The 16,966-nt window shown below is 53.6% G+C and overlaps 1 protein-coding gene across 3 annotated transcripts in view; it reads right to left on the bottom strand.

Annotated features, from left to right (window-relative positions):
• The window catches only part of TMEM104 (transmembrane protein 104), a 63,668-nt gene that overhangs the window by 38,757 nt on the left and 7,945 nt on the right, over nucleotides 1-16,966 (bottom strand). For 2 of the 3 annotated variants that reach the window (XM_003282043.4, XM_030827957.1), the window contains exons 3-8: nucleotides 15,759-15,880; nucleotides 12,819-12,900; nucleotides 11,427-11,523; nucleotides 10,693-10,773; nucleotides 5,647-5,746; nucleotides 5,126-5,234 (exon numbers count right to left, since the gene is read on the bottom strand). In XM_003282043.4, coding sequence (XP_003282091.2) covers nucleotides 5,126-5,234; nucleotides 5,647-5,746; nucleotides 10,693-10,773; nucleotides 11,427-11,523; nucleotides 12,819-12,900; nucleotides 15,759-15,880 — 591 coding nt within the window. The remainder of the gene's footprint in view (nucleotides 1-5,125; nucleotides 5,235-5,646; nucleotides 5,747-10,692; nucleotides 10,774-11,426; nucleotides 11,524-12,818; nucleotides 12,901-15,758; nucleotides 15,881-16,966) is intronic. The other variant, XM_030827958.1, reaches the window with a different exon arrangement.

Genomic DNA, 16,966 nt, shown 5'->3' on the forward strand with positions numbered 1-16,966 from the left:
AGTCTCCTCCTGACTCATCTTGGTTTGGTGTGAGGCTGAGTCCTAACTCACGTTAGGACTAACTAACTCAGATGAGAAGGTGGACGTTGCCCAGGAAGGGACTCTCGACAGGCTGTCTGCTTTCTGGGCTGAGGGTCCTGCATTCTGTTTCTAGATGGGCCAACCCACTAGACTCCTCCACAGAGACAGCTTGCTTATCCTGTCCACGTTCTTGCTGGGCCCTCCCTGGGCCACCTTTCCTGTTTGACTGCACTTCACTCCAATCCCGGGCTCGACGCTGCACAAACCCGGGGGCAGTGTTCACTGTCTTCTACTGGAGTTGTGCTCTGGGGGCACCATTGATGTTGAAAGCAACAGGAGTGGTGTCTGGGAGGCAGGCGGCACAGTGTCCCCACAGTCTCCAAGTCCAGTGAAGTCACTGCTGCTCCTAAAACTTGTTGCTTCACTAATTTTCCTTCCTCACTGGTCCTGAAGGCCTCTAAGCCACCTCCTGCCCCAGCACTGGTAAGAATAAATATTCAAGTGAAGGCAGCGTTGACCCACTTATTAGCAGATGCCACAGCCCCAGGGCACAGTGGCTGACGCTAGAAGAACAGAGACCATGGCAGGGGAAGGAAGTGTCCTTGGGAAGAGGCACTTAATTCTAACACTACTTGAGTGCCCAGAAAAGCTGGCCTTGCTATCTAGGAGCAAGGGGCACCAGGGCAGACGGGGCATCAATCAAGTTGGTGACGATGGGCAGACGTGCAAAGGTGCTCACTCACCAGGGAACACGCTCAGCCGGGTCACCCCAGCCGCCTGAAAACGTCAGGCTACCAGGGCTGAGAACAGGTGCTCCGTGCCCCGGCCTGCACATGGCAGTGGGGGCCACCCCCAAGGCAGGGCCTGTGGAACTGAGTCTTGGGCAGGTGGAGCAAGCCTGTGTCACCAGGGCAGGACAGAGCTGAGAGGCCAAAGAGCTGAGCTGTTATCTGTCTGCTTCAGCTCCAGGATCCCAGGAAGCCCCCACCTCTGAGTCAGTTTTCCCTGCTGTGAAATGGGATGACGCTGTGTACACTTTACTGTGTGGCTGGGAGTCACAAGTCACTGGTACGTGCTACACTGACGCAAGGTAAACCGTGGGAGGGTGGGGCACGCATGGCACTGCCAGGTGGGCACATCACTCCCTCTGCACCCTCATGAAAAGGATATTTTCTCCTTGAGTGGTACTATTTTAGGAGGAAACCATTTGGTTTTGAAACGGGGACTGCACACCATTTTAAGTGTTGCAAATGGACAAAGGCCAGTGTTGCCATGTGAGAGGGAGGCCAAGATGGAATCCTGGCAGAGCGAGAAAAAACAGGGCTGTCGTAAACAGGGCTGGAAGGACCCTTGACCCTTCCGGTGTCAACCTGAACCTGAATCTGAGACCGACCCAGCCCTCTAGGAAGAGAGGCCAGCAGACAGAAAACCCCCTGGCCCTCCACTTCTTCGGGTGGGTGTCCGGAGGGAGCTTGGGAAGACTCTCTCTGTCACAAGGGGTGGCAGGGCACTGGCCAGGCACTTGCAGGCTGTATCCCTCTCCTGAGTCACCTGTGCCCTGGAGGTGGATCTCACAGCTCCTGTGTTCAAGGCAGGAGAGCAGGCCAGGGTGACCTTGGCCTGTCCCAGGGCAGCCAACGAAGGGCCCCCTGCTCAACAGGGCAGTTTGCGGCCGGGTCTCCAGCCAGGATAAGCTCCGCTCTGCCATCTGCGTTCCCGGCTCTGTTCGGCCGGGGCCTGCCGGGCCACCTGCGACCAGCAGCATCTGTCCACCTGTGAGCGGTGGATGCCACTTGCTCTTCCTAACAGTGAGAGGCTTTCAGAGGCTTTCAGCACTTGGGAGTCCCCACTGTCCCCTCTGACACTGCTTCCCCCTGACTCTCTCTAGGAGGAGGGATGGGTCCAGACAGGGAACAGGAATATTGGCTGGGAGGTGATGAAGGAATAAGGAAGTGCAACAAAGGCGCTGGGCAGTGCCCTTGATCCCAGGGGAGAGTGACACAGACCTGCATCCCAGACACTTGGGACAGTCTGAGTCCCAAACAGAACTGGTTCATACGCAATCCTATCACCTCACCAGGGGTCCCTGGCTCCTTCATGCTGTAGAGGAAGGAATGAAATGCCAACTTCTGCCTGTGTGGCCTACCAAAGCCAGAGAAACTGCAGAAAGAATCCTGAGATGTTCCCTAGCCTGGAGGCAAGGTTACCCGTTTGAAAGACCTGGAGCATCTCACACATTCCCATTTGATTTTTCAAAAGAGCAGGAGGGATGGGTGGGTGGGGGGCCTGAGAATCCAAGGTCAGCTGATAGCAGACCCTGATGATAATCTCCATGGGCCCTAATTAACAGGGCCGAGGTCACTGCTGGCTCCAGCTGCAGTGGCCTGCTGGGACACCCCAGAGAGCCCAATGAAGCAGCAAGTGACTCAGGGGACCTCCACTCCCCGGCACCCTGCTCTGTGGCTCCTCCAGGAAAGGAGAGGGAGAAAGTGACTCATATCAGCTGAGCCGGGAAGCACAGGATACGGACAAGGGTCGTCAGGCACAAGGAGTGGGATTGGAATTTTCCACTGGTGAAGGTCAAGGGCTTTGGGAGGCCACTGTGAGCTGCTGGTAGAAGCATCTCCCTTTTTGTAAGTAATCATGATGCTACACACAGGCCAGCCCTGGAGACAGTTACTACAGCAAGGATTCTCACTGTGCGTGTGCGTCTCAGGAGCATTCCTGGGAAGACACAGAAGAAATCGCTTCCAGACGACTTTCTGAAAGTTAGACCACAATATAAAAGTCTGTATCTCTGTCTCCCAGAACTACCGTTGCAGAATGGCAATGAAGGAGAGATTACTAGCAGGCCCTTTAAAAAATGCAGGCTGGGTAGGGGCACCATCTACCTGAGACAAACAAGATCTGTGTGCAGGGTAGGGAGCTGCTTTCAATTCTCCCCCGACCTGCTCGCTGCCTTGCTGAACACTTTGAGTGAAATCTGGCTGGGAGCAAAATCAGAAACAGCTGGTGATAAGAGGCATCGTGGCATCCCTAGAAGGGATGGACAATCTTATGAAACAGAATGACCAGGGGGCAGCGGGGAAGGACAGCCCTCCTCCTCTGGGGCCCAAGGGGCCACTTGATGGAATCTAGCTTTCCTGACCTTTACAAAGATGCACAGGGATAAGCATCTGCGTAGAAGAGCCCATGCAAACCAAAAGCCTCTGAGCAAATGGAAGCCCCCAGCAGGGGACTGGGCTATGGGGGAAGGATACTGTCACTGGCCCAGAAAGAAAAGGCTCTCGTGGGCAGCCAGGGTCTCCACTCCTGTTCTGCAGCCTCTGCTTCCTGTTTTCGTGGCTTTTGCAGGCTCTGATGACAATTAGCTCTATGAGTTATAGGTGCAGTATCTGGGAGATGAAGGCAGTAATTAATGCCCGTTTGCTTTCCTGAAGGGTTCCTTCTGTTCCGTCAGAGAGTTATTGAGATCCAGGGAGGGAGGCTTCCATCATGTGGAAGGTTTATAGGAATAAGTGAGGGAACCATTTAACAAGGCAAGAATAACGCTTCTAAATAATTTATCAGGCAAATGGCAGCAGCCAATATTCCCAGCGCTCAGTATCCATTTTGCTGGTGGGCGGGGAGTGTGCCTGGCAGGGTCTTTAGATTCCAGCAGCCTCCCCAGCAAAGACCCACCAGACTGGCTCTGCTGTGGCTGCTCTGCCCTGAACATGCCACCCTGTCTGTGCGAGCCACTCAAACCCTATCCTCCATCCCCTCCTTCTGCCCAGCTACCCTGCTAGAGATCCAGATGGGGCCTTTCCCTTACTAATTTGGCTAATTTTGTCAATCACGGTTTGTTGAGTGCTAAGAGGCTAACGAGCCTCAGCTGTGCTGCTAGTGCCTGGGCTCACCCCTCTGGCTGCAATGCTGGTGCCTTTTCCTGCCCCAAGGCTGGGGAAAGTGGAGAAGGGTGCCAGACAATTAACCCGCTACCAAATTCCCACCAGACCTGCAACAGAGGAATCAGGGATGCAGCCTACTAAACTGCTAGCCACAGATGAATATGCAGGAGAAGATACACCGACCTTTAGCTGACTGCTCCAGAGAGGCAGAGAGGAAAACCAACCTCTCCACAGCCCAGGCCATAGGGCTCCTGCAGCACGGCTGTAGAGTGGGACTAGGAGGGTAAGAAAAGCCATTCAGTGGCCCCTTGGGGTTAACAAATCCAGCCCCAAATAGCCTGCAGGGCCTGTGGAAACCTTTCCTCAGATACGGATAATGAAGTCGGGAGGCCAGCTCCCTGAAAAGCCTGGCTCTCTCTTGGTCCCTGCCTCCCTGCTCCAAATCAGCCAAGTGGCCACGTGTCAAACTGTGTGTCACCTAGCACACCTAAATTTATGTCAGGGCTGAGGAGGACCAAGAGGAAGCAGAGAATATTAACAGATACTGCAACAGTTAAAGAAAAGCATTTCTGAGTCCCACCCCCAAAGTAGGCAGAGATAAATAACTGTCTCTGGTTTTGTATCTTATTATCCAGGACCTGTCTGGCATATTATTCAGCTCCCTGCCCCCCACCAATGGCACAAGGCAATCAAGAATGAGCCTGGAGATTCATCTTCTTCTCTTGTCCACTGGGAGGATGAGAGGAGGGAAGATAGGAAGAGAGCTTGGCTGACCCTTCCCTATCTGGAGAGGATGTTTACGGCCAGACCCAGCATCGAACCATATGCTCTTGGGCTGGCCAGGAGTAAGGTCAAAATATGGAAAGTTTCTGGAAAAAATGAGACGTGGCACTCTTGGAGAACTCTGCTGAGGTTGGCCCTAGAATCGGAGCTAACTTTACAACAGTCACGGTCCTGAATCTGGCTATGACCTGAGTGCCTACTCCAAACCACGCTTGACTTTGAGGCCTGCTGCCAGGAAACTTGGGGGCTAGACTCTTAGTGACACGATCCATTTCTGCCTGGGGCCAAGGCCCCAGTGCTTAGCCAGAGTGTGGAGAAAGGTAGACCCTCCTCTCTGAGGAAAGGATTCTACCCGGAAGTAAAGGCACTTCAAACGCCCTCAGCTGCCCAGGCTGGGCTGGGGCAGGCGGCGCAGAGGCACAGACACTCACCAAGTAGATGCGGTAGGCGTCCACTCGGCGCAGGGGCCCCCAGCACCGGTCAGTGTCATTGTATTTGGTGTCTGCTTCCACACCGCAGGAGTCGTTGCCAGTGGCGCTGCTGATAAAGAGAATGACAGCAGGCCAAGGCTCAGCGAGGCCGCCTGGCTGGGCTAGGGGAGACAGAAGCCCCTCCCTGCACAGCTGCCTGTGAGCTAACAATCAGACTTTTCACAAACCACTTTGCAGGATGCATCTCTGAGGATGCACCCTCCTTGTTCCTGCAGCACCATTTCCCAATGACTCAGGAGCCCTTGGTGGGAATCTAGTGGGGCAGGGAAGGGGACAGTGACATGAGCTAAGGACATACAGCATGGCTGGCTGTGGTCTGTGCAGAAAAGGGCCTGGGCATCTGCATTCCCTAGATGCAATGAACTCACTTGGCATGGTGCTTCTCCCCTGGACACTCTGCCCTGACCGGCTGAGGAAGCCCCTTTGGCTACCACCAACCTGAGGGTCAGGAGGGTACTCACCAGGTCACCTGCATGAGGGAGAAGGGCACGGCAGCAGCATAGATGGCGAGGTCCCCATACAGGTAAACGATGATGCAGAAATAGAACAAATTGACCCCCACTGAAAGGAACACAGCCATCAGTCAGGGAGCCACAAAGAGATGTCTGCATGTTTTTTTTTTTCTTCTTCTTCTTCTTTTTGACTAAATCTCTACCTCTCCCATAGCTTTCAGTTCTCTGAGCTGTTTACTTTCTACAAAAAGTGGGAAAATGACCCCAAAGTCCTATTTCTTTTTCTGGCTGGCTACACTGTGATGCTGACAAGAGACAGATCAGCTCATGACTTTCACCTGAGAGGACTCAACGAGGCTGGGAGGATCAGAGAGATTTTGAAGCCAGACAGGTGCACAGTGAGTGTGAGGCTTGGCATGGCTGGGGAGGGAGAAGGGAGGAGAGATGCCCCGAGTCAGAAGCCTGAACTCCAGGTGCGTCTGGGCTGGGGCCCCCTCTGGTGTCACCCAACACCGGGCTCTAAGACAAGAGATTGCTGCTAAAGAGTTGAAGCAAAGAGAAGTTGATGGAAAATAGCCCAGCTCTCTGAAGCTGGGATCCAAAGGGTAGAAAGCCCTGGATTTCCAAAGGCCAAATGTCTCATTCTGAATCTGACTGATCCCAAGTACATGGTGGCCTGGTGTACTGGGGAGATGGTGCTCAAGACAGGCCCCCTTTCCTTCTTATGGGAAGCACTCCCAAGGGACAATGCTGACTCTGGATGGTGCGTGATGCTGACACTCCCGCTGCAGAGGGGGCATTTGTCCCCTCTCACTCCAGCAGGAGGCTGAACGAGAAGTTGGGAACACAGGGCTCTAGTCCTAATTCCATCAGACTTGTTTCAGGACCCCGGCAAGTCCATGAACGTCTCCAAACCCATAAGGGTGAGAAGAATCCCACCTGGGCCATCTTCCATAAATGATTCTAGCTAGAAAGGCCACGTACAAGAGCTCTGAAAAGAATGGCAGGGCCCTACGACCTAAGGGTTACTGCCCAGACAACCAGTCTCCACCCTTGCTCAGACTGAAGCTCACGTTTTTTATGTCACTGGTCTCAAGCTGCTGGCTTCTCTGAGAACATAAAGAAAAATGAAGTGACAGTTCCCTTTTAATCCTGGTGGCTCAGAAGAGCCTGCAGGGTCCCCAAGGGAAAGCCTAGGGCATATTACTCCTCGACCATGTGAGGTCAGCTCTGTTCCTAGGAGTCTGGGGGGGGAAGACTAAGAAAACATGATCCTCAAGGGGACACAGGAGGCCTCGGCGCCCGCTTTTTGAATATGGCATGTCCTTCCCTGACATGTCAGAGATAGCCTGACGTCCAAGCTTAGTGGCCTCTGGGGTTGGCCCATCCCTCAGGCCCAGGCTCCAGGTACAGCCTGCACTCTAGCTTGTTTTCTGCTCTGAGGGGACGCATTGTCCCCCGCCCCACTCCCAGCCTTTCCTCCACCTGCCAATGGACTCCGGCATCGGCTCTGTTTATAAACTGCCACTGGCCCTCCCTGGTCAATAAACTTCATTACTAGACACAAAATAAGGGATCAATGAACTTCTTGAGAAGACATCAATGGCTAGGCCCGCATTTCTAAGAAATGAGCTGGGACCCTAAGGGAGCCTCCTATAGAGGAGGCAGCCCCACCAAGGGTGAAGATGACAATCTGGCAGTCTGTGAATCAGGAATGGAGCAGAGCGGAGGTTTTCAGCCGGGGTGATTTTGCCTCCCAGACCCTGCTGGGAACATGTGACAAGCTCTGAGCACAGTTTTGACTGTCGTAAGTAGGAGGTGCTACTGGCAAGTAGCAGGCAGAGGCCAGGGATGCTGCTCAGCACCCCACCACGCACAGAACAGGCCCACAGCGAGGAATTCCCCAGCCCAAACATCAACAGGACTGAGCTTGAGAAACCCTGGGGTAGAGAAGGAGACTGCCTCTCAGTGTGAGGGTGGCCTCAGACAAATGTCTTTATTTTCCATTAGATTTGGGCAAATTAAGAGTCTAGTCTGTGGTGGGGGGCAAAAAAGGCAAAACTGCTGGTTCCTAGAATTCTTAAAGAAATGAGGGCAGACTGCAGAACATGAAAATGAGAAAGGAGGTTTAAAAGCATGCGTCTTCCTTCCAATGTGCACTTTATTTTAAAGCTTGTATTTGGAAGGGGACTTTGCGTGGCTGCCAGGAGGAAACACTTATGCCTGCTCAGGCTGGTGAGACGGGAGGGATAGAAATGGAACAAAGGAGAAGCACAGATGCAGGCTGAACCTGACCAGTTGGTTTTGCTGAATTCTGAAAACCCTCTGTGAGGCCAGTCCAGCAGGGAGGGTGAACCAGGCCGTAGGGCAGCCTTTGGCTGATAATCACATCGCCCTGCCTAAATGCTTCATGTCCTAAATAGCAGTCAAAGAGATTCTAGTTCCTACAGTCCCCCTGGCTCTAAGTTAAGTGCAGCCACATTTAAGACTAGAAAGAACTGGTAAGGCAGCCCACTCGACAAATGGGGCTTTGACAAAGTGGCAGAAAATCTTCGAAGACAGTTGCAAAGGGAAGGATGAACTGAGAATGTGACTGACTCTCAATGAAATGGAAATAAACAGGTCTGGGCATTAAAAACTAAACTCTTTTTTCTTGTTTTCTTTTTTTTTTGAGACAAAGTCTCACTCTGCAGCCCAGACCGGAGTGCAGTGGTGTGATCTCGGCTCACTGCAACCTCCGCCTCCAGGGTTCAAGTGATTCTTGTGCCTCAGCCTCCGGAGTAGCTGGGACCACAGGTGTGCACCACCACGCCCAGCTAATTTTCATATTTTTACTTGAGATGGGGTTTCAACATGTTGGCCAGGCTGGTCTCCAACTCCTGGTCTCAAGTGATCCGCCTGACTCGGCCTCCGAAAGTGCTGGGATTATAGGCATAAGCCACCATGGCTGGCCATTAAACTCTTTTTTTTTTTTTTTTTTTTTTTTGAGACATAGTCTCGCTCTGTAGCCCAGGCTGGAGTGTAGTGGTGCAATCTCGGCTCACTGCAAGCTCCGCCTCCAGGGTTCATGCCATTCCCCTGCCTCAGCCTCCCGAGTAGCTGGGACTACAGGCGCCTGCCACCACGCCAAGCTATTTTTTTGTATTTTTAGTAGAGACGGGGTTTCACCATGCTAGCCAGGATGGCCTCGATCTCCTGATCTCGTGATCCGCCCACCTCGGCCTCCCAAAGTTCTGGGATTACAGGCGTGAGCCCCTGTGCCTGGCCCACTAAACTCTTAAATAGCTCATCTTCCAAAAGAGCCAGATTTGCCATGGAGATATAAGATGTCGCTGGAACACCCAACAACTCAACCCCAGAGTTGGGTGGCTCCCTTATGGTTGCAGCCAGATCCCAGGAAGGAGCAGGTTCACCAGCACACTTCAGGGCTCCGGTCTCACTCAGTAAGCCTGGGTGTGGGCTCCTAGCGCCCTCTGCCGGCCACTGGGAAGCCAGGCCCAGGCGTGCGAGCAGCAGATCCTATTGCTGTCAGAAGGTGTTACCCTAGACAGAATCGGCCAGAAGAGGGCAAGGTCAGAGGCAATCAAGCAGGAGGTGCAAAACCATCAGCCGGCCTCCATCAGCTTCCTTTGCGGGAAAAGGAAAAAGCTTATTTTATAGCTGCCTCAGGTTCCTGACCTCCACTGGATTAGCTGCCTGGGGTTCCTGACCCTCGCTGGAGTAGCTGCCTGGGGTTCCTGACCCTCGCTGGAGTAGCTGCCTGGGGTTCCTGACCCTCGCTGGAGTAGCTGCCTGGGGTTCCTGACCTCTGCTGGAGTAGCTGCCTGGGGTTCCTGATCTCCGCTGGAGTAGCTGCCTGGGGTTCCTGACCCTCGCTGGAGTAGCTGCCTGGGGTTCCTGACCTCCACTGGAGTAGCTGCCTGGGGTTCCTGACCCTCGCTGGAGTAGCTGCCTGGGGTTCCTGATCTCCGCTGGAGTAGCTGCCTTGGGTTCCTGACCCTCGCTGGAGTAGCTGCCTGGGGTTCCTGACTTCCACTGGAGTAGCTGCCTTGGGTTCCTGACTTCCACTGGAGTAGCTGCCTGGGGTTCCTGACCCTCGCTGGAGTAGCTGCCTGGGGTTCCTGACCTCCGCTGGAGTAGCTGCCTGGGGTTCCTGATCTCCGCTGGAGTAGCTGCCTGGGGTTCCTGATCTCCGCTGGAGTAGCTGCCTGGGGTTCCTGATCTCCGCTGGAGTAGCTGCCTTGGGTTCCTGACCCTCGCTGGAGTAGCTGCCTGGGGTTCCTGACCCTCGCTGGAGTAGCTGCCTGGGGTTCCTGACCCTCGCTGGAGTAGCTGCCTGGGGTTCCTGACCCTCGCTGGAGTAGCTGCCTGGGGTTCCTGACCCTCGCTGGAGTAGCTGCCTGGGGTTCCTGACCCTCGCTGGAGTAGCTGCCTGGGGTTCCTGACCCTCGCTGGAGTAGCTGCCTGGGGTTCCTGACCCTCGCTGGAGTAGCTGCCTTGGGTTCCTGACCCTCGCTGGAGTAGCTGCCTGGGGTTCCTGACTTCCACTGGAGTAGCTGCCTGGGGTTCCTGACCCTCGCTGGAGTAGCTGCCTGGGGTTCCTGACTTCCACTGGAGTAGCTGCCTGGGGTTCCTGACCCTCACTGGAGTAGCTGCCTGGGGTTCCTGACCCTCGCTGGAGTAGCTGCCTGGGGTTCCTGACCCTCGCTGGAGTAGCTGCCTTGGGTTCCTGACCCTCGCTGGAGTAGCTGCCTGGGGTTCCTGACTTCCACTGGAGTAGCTGCCTGGGGTTCCTGACCCTCGCTGGAGTAGCTGCCTTGGGTTCCTGACTTCCGCTAGAGAAGCCGCCTCTTTGTTTTTAATGCCCACAGACAGGGAGGAATCCAGGAAAATAGATCAGCAAGGTGGCTTCTCAGGTGCTGAGGCAGCAGCTCTACCACCTGCCCTGCCCCATGGTCTGGCTGTCAGGGTGGAGCCGTCATTACCAGGGTGCAGGCCTGCAGGGAAGCACCAGCTCCCCGTTTCTCCACACCCCACCCCCAAAAGAACTTCTACCTTTATTGAAGAACATGGAGGCCATTTGTCCCATTTCCACCCGGTCTGTGATTTCAAACGGGTTGGGGGATCCACGTCTCTCTGCAGAGCCAAAAGAACAAGGAAGAGGAAGTGGTTCTTCACGTGGAGAGCTTCAGAGGGTGGTGAGGACCTCACTGAATTATCTCAACCATGAAATCCCCAAGTGTCCAAGCTCGAGAAAACTTTTCCTAATGTTTCCTGCTTGACATGGTTTAACACAGTCTTTTTTTTTTTTTAAAGGTAATTCAGAGATGCTCCTGCTGGGGTGAAAGGGACAGCAGGTGTCGGAGCCCAACCCAGCCGATCAGGGGGGAGACAGCGAGGCAGGGGCATGTACGAACGTGAGGGCACAGGGCAGGGGGAAGAAGAGATGCCACAGAACGACATTTACTCAAGCTTCCAGGGTGCACCAGGCAAGAAACCAGGCATTTAACCATCTCAGTAACAGGAAGGGGTATGGCGGGAAACTGAGGTGCAGGGGTCAAGGAACTTACCAAGCTGCAAATCTGAGTAGTGGCCAAGCCAGCAGGGGCCAGGCCTGTGCCCAGGACTGAAACTCTGTGCCCTTTTGAGTCTACCACAGGGCCTGCCTCAGAACCCAGGGGCAGGAAATGCCAGAATCTGCGGGGAGACTCTCCGGGGCCCTCTCCATGAAGAAAGGGAACCCTGTGGCCCAGAGGGAAGTGCGGGCCCGCGAGGACCCCAAGACTTACGCACAGACAGGATGGGCCGCTTCTCTGCCCGCTCGTAGTTGTCCTGGATGAGAACATCGCTGTCTGAGGCTGTGGAGGAGTCGTCATCTTCCTCCTCCTGGGATGGACGAGGAGGAGGGAGGAAAACAAGGGAAAACAAAGGAGCGCATCAAAAAATACAGAATGTTAGCCAGGTGTGGTGTCATGTGCCTGTAGTCCCAGCTACCTGGGAGGCTGAGATGGGAGGATCACCTGAGCCCAAGAGATCGAGGCTGCAGTGAGCCGTGATTGCAACATCGCACTCCAGCCTGGGTGACAGAGCAAAGACCCTGTCTTAAAAAAAAAAAAAAAAAAAAAAAGAGAGAAAAAAAAGAGCACGGAACTCTATAGAAAAGCCCTGGGACAATGGTGAACCTGCTTCCTTTTTTTTTTTTTTTTTTGAGACGAAGTTTTGCTCTTGTTGCCCGGGCTAGAGTGCAATGGTGTGATCTCAATTCACTGCAACCTCTGCCTCTCAAGTTCAAGTGATTCTCCTGCCTCAGCCTCCCGAGGAGCTGGGATTACAGGCACTTGCCATCACGGCCGGCTAATTTTTGTATTTTTAGTGGAGGTGGAGTTTCACCATATTGGTCAGGCTGGTCTTGAACTCTTGACCTCAGGTGATCCACCCACCTCGGCCTCCCAAAGTGCTGGGATTGCAGGCATGAGCCACTGTGCCCGGCCTCTTTTTTTTTTTTTTTTTGAGATGCTTGCCACTCCATGCTATCTCACTCTGTCACCCAGGCTGGAGTGCAGTGGCACAATCTCAGCTCACTGCAACCTTCACCTCCCTGATTCACGCAATTCTTGTGCCTCAGCCTCCTGAGTAGCTGGGATTACAGGCACACATCATCATGCCTGGCTAACTTTTGTATTTTTAGTAGAGATGAGGTTTCACCATGTTGGCCAGGCTGATCTTGAACTCCTGACTTCAAGTGATCTGTCTGCCTCGGCCTCCCAAAGTGCTGGGATTACAGGCGTGAGCACCCCTGCCGGCCCGTGTTCTTTCTTTCTGCAGCCTATCTGTATCTTTAGGAAGCTTTCAGCACAGCCATGCTGCCCCATTAGAGGTGGCGGAGACACACTCAGGAAGAAGCGACAGCACAGTTCCTGGGTACAAAGACTTCAAACAGCTGAGCTGGGTACGGGTGGGGGTAGCAGGGCCTGAGGCTGAGACGGGAAAGCAGCAGAGGCTCCATTTGTGCTTTAAGCTTTAGGTGGCTATTAAGCTTCAGCTCTGGGACTGGGGTCCGGGAGCAGTGCCGTGGAGAGAGCCCGCCGCGCACTGAGAGGAAAAGAATGGGCTGCTGAGACCGCCTGCTGGGTACCTGACGGAACAGAGGCATGGCCCGGAGACGAGGGCAACACACACACCTTGAGGTTCTCCATCCTCTTCCAGCGGAGCTGCGCGTTGGCTGCAGCCATGGCTTCTATCACAAAGGTGGTGGTCACGAAGCTGAGGGGGCCGAGTGCCCAGTGTCAAAGGCGGACAGGAGGTTGGAGGAGACAGAGAGAGAAGGAAAACACCACTGTAAGAACCGAACAGACCCACCAGCCCAGACCATTCTCTTTTCTGAGAGCTGTTCCCTAGAGACGGGCTTTACTTGGTAAAAAAGGGGTGCATGCTTTGATGTTGCTGTCTATAGTGAGAACGTATTTCCGGTGCACGAGAGAGAGGGGCGTGAACCAAGTGATGGGAGGGAAACTAACCAAAGGAGAGAGGGAGCTGGGGGCAGAAATGATACTGGGACAAGCTGCGCTGCACACCCAGGAGGGGCTGTTGGGGGCAGACATCAAAGGACGCTCTCAGTGAGGGGAGGCTGGTTCACAAAGGGCCCCCCAGCTTCTGGAAGGGCAGCAGGCAGCTTTCACGTCACCTTGCAAGGACACAAGCAAGTGGTCACCTCCCAATTACATACACTCATGGAAGGAGCGCAGGCATGGATAACTGGAAATGGGCACTTGGCTCCGGAATCCATCCCTTTTTTCTTTGGCAGTACTTTTTACTTTCCATCTGGCTAATATTAAAATAAGCTTGCACTTCTATGGACCAATTCAAAAGGGAGATTGGGAGGTGGCATTAGACGCTTGCCAAGAAGTCAGACTAGATTGGAAAAATCATCTTTTCCTCTTAAAGAAACTTGAGGCCAGGCGCGGTGGCTCACGCCTGTAATCCCAGCACTTTGGGAGGTTGAGGTAGGTGGATCACAAGGTCAGGAGTTCAAGACCAGCCTGGCCAATATGGTGAAACCTCTTCTGTACTAAAAATACAAAAAAATTAGCCGGGCATGGTGGCACATGCCTGTAATCCCAGCTACTTGGGAGGCTGAGGCAGGAGAATTGCTTGAATCTGGGAGGCAGAGGTTGCAGTGAGCCGAGATCGTGCCACTGCACTCCAGCCTGGGTGACAGAGCAAGATTCTGTCTCAAAAAAAAAAAAGGAAACCTGAGAGACCTAGATGACAGATGACAGCTGGAATGCATGAGTGCTTTTGTTAAGGGAGGATACAGAAGTGGGCTGCCTTCCTGCTAATAAAACCTGAGGTATGAATCCATCTCTGCTGTGGAACAGCATGGGACGAACATTCATCTCCTGCTTTGAGGCCAGGACAGCTCTGCCACCAGACTCACCCCTGCCTCTCCCTGAGTGTTGACAAGGGCTGGGGGGCTGACTGCTCGCCCCGAGGTCAGGTGGCAGGAGGCAGAGGGGTCGCTTGGCCCCACACCAGTTAAACCCACACTCACTCCCACTCTGGGGGAGCAGCCAGCTCTGAAACCCCCATTCCAGTCGTCTCAGCACCTCCTAGAAAGGTTTCTCATTATCTTGCCTAAGTGACCATTTTAAGGGCTTTGGATTTACCCTTCTTTTCGGAAGTGAAATTAAAATCAATCTTAATTAAGGCATAAAGAGACTTCTCATGGTTGCACAAGGCCAACTCATTGATCACGTTCAAACACAAATGGGTTGAGCAAGGAGCAGGGTGTGACATCCCCTGCCTGGAAGCCCGGAATGATCATTTCCCATTTGATGGCTGCCTGTGCTGAAGGTCCTTTAAAGGGGACAGCAGCGTCATGTAAGGACAAGGACTTCTAGAGCTCTTGGCTGCCAGGGCTCATAGTAGATAATGAACCAATAGTGCCCCAAGATTCACCCTCAAAACTCCCCAAAAGAAATGCATGAAGAAACTGAAAACCATGGGCGTTTTCTTATCCCATTCAGCTTCTTGTACGTCTTAGTTTGCTCCAACTACTAAGCTCCGTCTCATCCTTCCACCGGCACCCACTCCCTCCCCCTTCAGATCCTCGCTTAGATGCAGCCCTCCCTAACCCTGCTTCACCCGGCAGCCTAGTCCCCTCGCCCTGCTATGCCTTCCTCTTTCCATAGCACTCACTGCCTTCCAGCTCACTCTTCAATTTATCCATTTATTGTCTTCACTGCTCACTGTCTGTCTCCCCATAACATGAAGTCAAGTCTGCACAGGCAGGGATCTTTGTGGTGAGGCCCCCTCAGTACCCAGAAGGGTGCTTGGTGCACAGATGGGGTGGGGTCGCCTCTCTCAGGGGAGGTGTTTCCAGGTGCTCTTTCCCATCTTTTTGCAGCTTGTGGATTCCTACCTGGTTGAGAGGATGGAAATGCCTAGTCCTAAACCCCTTCCTGGCCTGGGGCACTTGCTGACAACTTCAGACTAGTCCCTACGTGTGTGGGAATCCCCGAGAAGAGCCTCAGGTGGAACCCACCCTCCCTGAAGCACCGGCTGGTGAGGCCCACACACCTGGCTCAAGGAGTAGGCGTCCCTGAAGACCTGGGCAGGTACGCGGCAGGCGAGTGCCACGCTTGATGATGCACCCAGGCGTGTGTTTATCACCTACTTCGTCAATTACCTTAAGTAAATTCTAAATTCCAAACTGATTTCCCATGTCACCTTAAATGTTTGTTAGATCTTTTTTCTGTGGCTGGGTGGTATTTTCTCAGCAAAACTTGATGGTAATGTTAAAAAGGACACATTTAATAGCAGAGGAGGTAAATCTGCCAGGGAAGAAATAGGCCAGCATCACGTGAAACACTCCAAAGCCTAGTGGATGTCCAGGTTTTTAACTGATCAGGGCCGTGCAACCGCTCCACTAACACAAGCCACCAGGAGGCCTCTGTGACCACTGTCCCGTCTCTGACTACCCTGGCAAGGACTCACTGAGCTCGAGACGGAGTAGACAGGTGTCTTCCCACCCCCTCAGTGCCCTCATGTTCGGGCTTCCTGGGCCGACTCCCTCCTGCTCCACTCCTGGCCCCTGTGGGAAAGTCTCCACTGCCCCTCACCTCATGAAGCCCAGGAAGACCAGCAGGATGAGGCTGACAAGCCACCCGGCAGTGGCGAAGGCCTTGGGCATGGTGAGCGCGCCCGTGCCCACGATGAGATTAAACATGTACACCAGCCCAACCTGGAAACAACAGAGGCAACATTCAAGCCCGGAACTTAATCAACTTCTCCCCTTAACAGCTCCCAAGGAACGACCCTGGTGATGGCACCACTGTGGAGGCCAGAAGGCCAGACTGTAGACAGGGAAAGAGGCAGGACAGGAGAATTACACCTGGGGCCTAAGGGGCCAGGCTTGCAACCACAGAGCCTGTTAACCAAACATGAACACGTGGATGACTCAAGCCCTGGGGTTCAGTTTCAGTCTCTGTTCCTGCTGTTATCACTGCTGTCCCCTTCTAAAGCTGCATCGCAGATGCTAGCACTCTACTCAACCAGGCTGTAGGCTTCCCGGGGACAGAGCATCATAGGCGGGGTACCTGGCACAAAGGTGAGCACATAATGCTGACCTCAAAGAAACACCCACTTTTCCAAGACCACTGAGCATGTGACTCAAGGTCCTCGCCATTGTCCTTTGGGACATGGATATTCATGCTTCCCTCTCTCCACCCCTCTCCTCATACCAACTTCAGGTTTTTTTTAAAAAAAGTTGAGATGTAATTCACATACCATAAAATCCACCCATTTAAAGTACACACACCAGTGGGTTGTAGTAATATTCACAAGGTTGTGTGACCAGCGCCACCAGCTAATTCCATTTTATCAACCCCCAAAAAGCCCATTTCCATTAGCAGCCACTCCCCATTCTTCCCTCCCCGCTTGCCCACCCAACTTCAGGGTGATTTGTCAGGTCACTGACTTCAGGTTTTAAACAACCCACAGTTTACAATGATTCCCTTTCTAATATCTCAACCGTGAATTTCCTGTCTGACCTGAGCTCCTCCCCTTCTGTGATGCTCTCCAGTCCCCCAGCCTCCTCCCCTGCCAATCCTCCCTCCCAGAAGCCCACCCCTATTTTGGCATCATCTGCTTCCTTTCTTGGTGCAATCAGCGGGCTCCACCAAGCACATGCCTCCTTTCCTGGTGTATTTCTCTTAGTATCAACCTTTCTGCAGACCTCAAGGCCAGCTGCCTGCTAGTCACCTACACCTAGACGTCCCATCAGTGGCCCCATCCTCCTTCCTTCCCCTCCAGATCACAGTTCTAGTGA

This window comes from Nomascus leucogenys, chromosome 14 (genome assembly GCF_006542625.1).
Source record: "Nomascus leucogenys isolate Asia chromosome 14, Asia_NLE_v1, whole genome shotgun sequence".
Lineage (NCBI taxonomy): Eukaryota > Metazoa > Chordata > Mammalia > Primates > Hylobatidae > Nomascus > Nomascus leucogenys.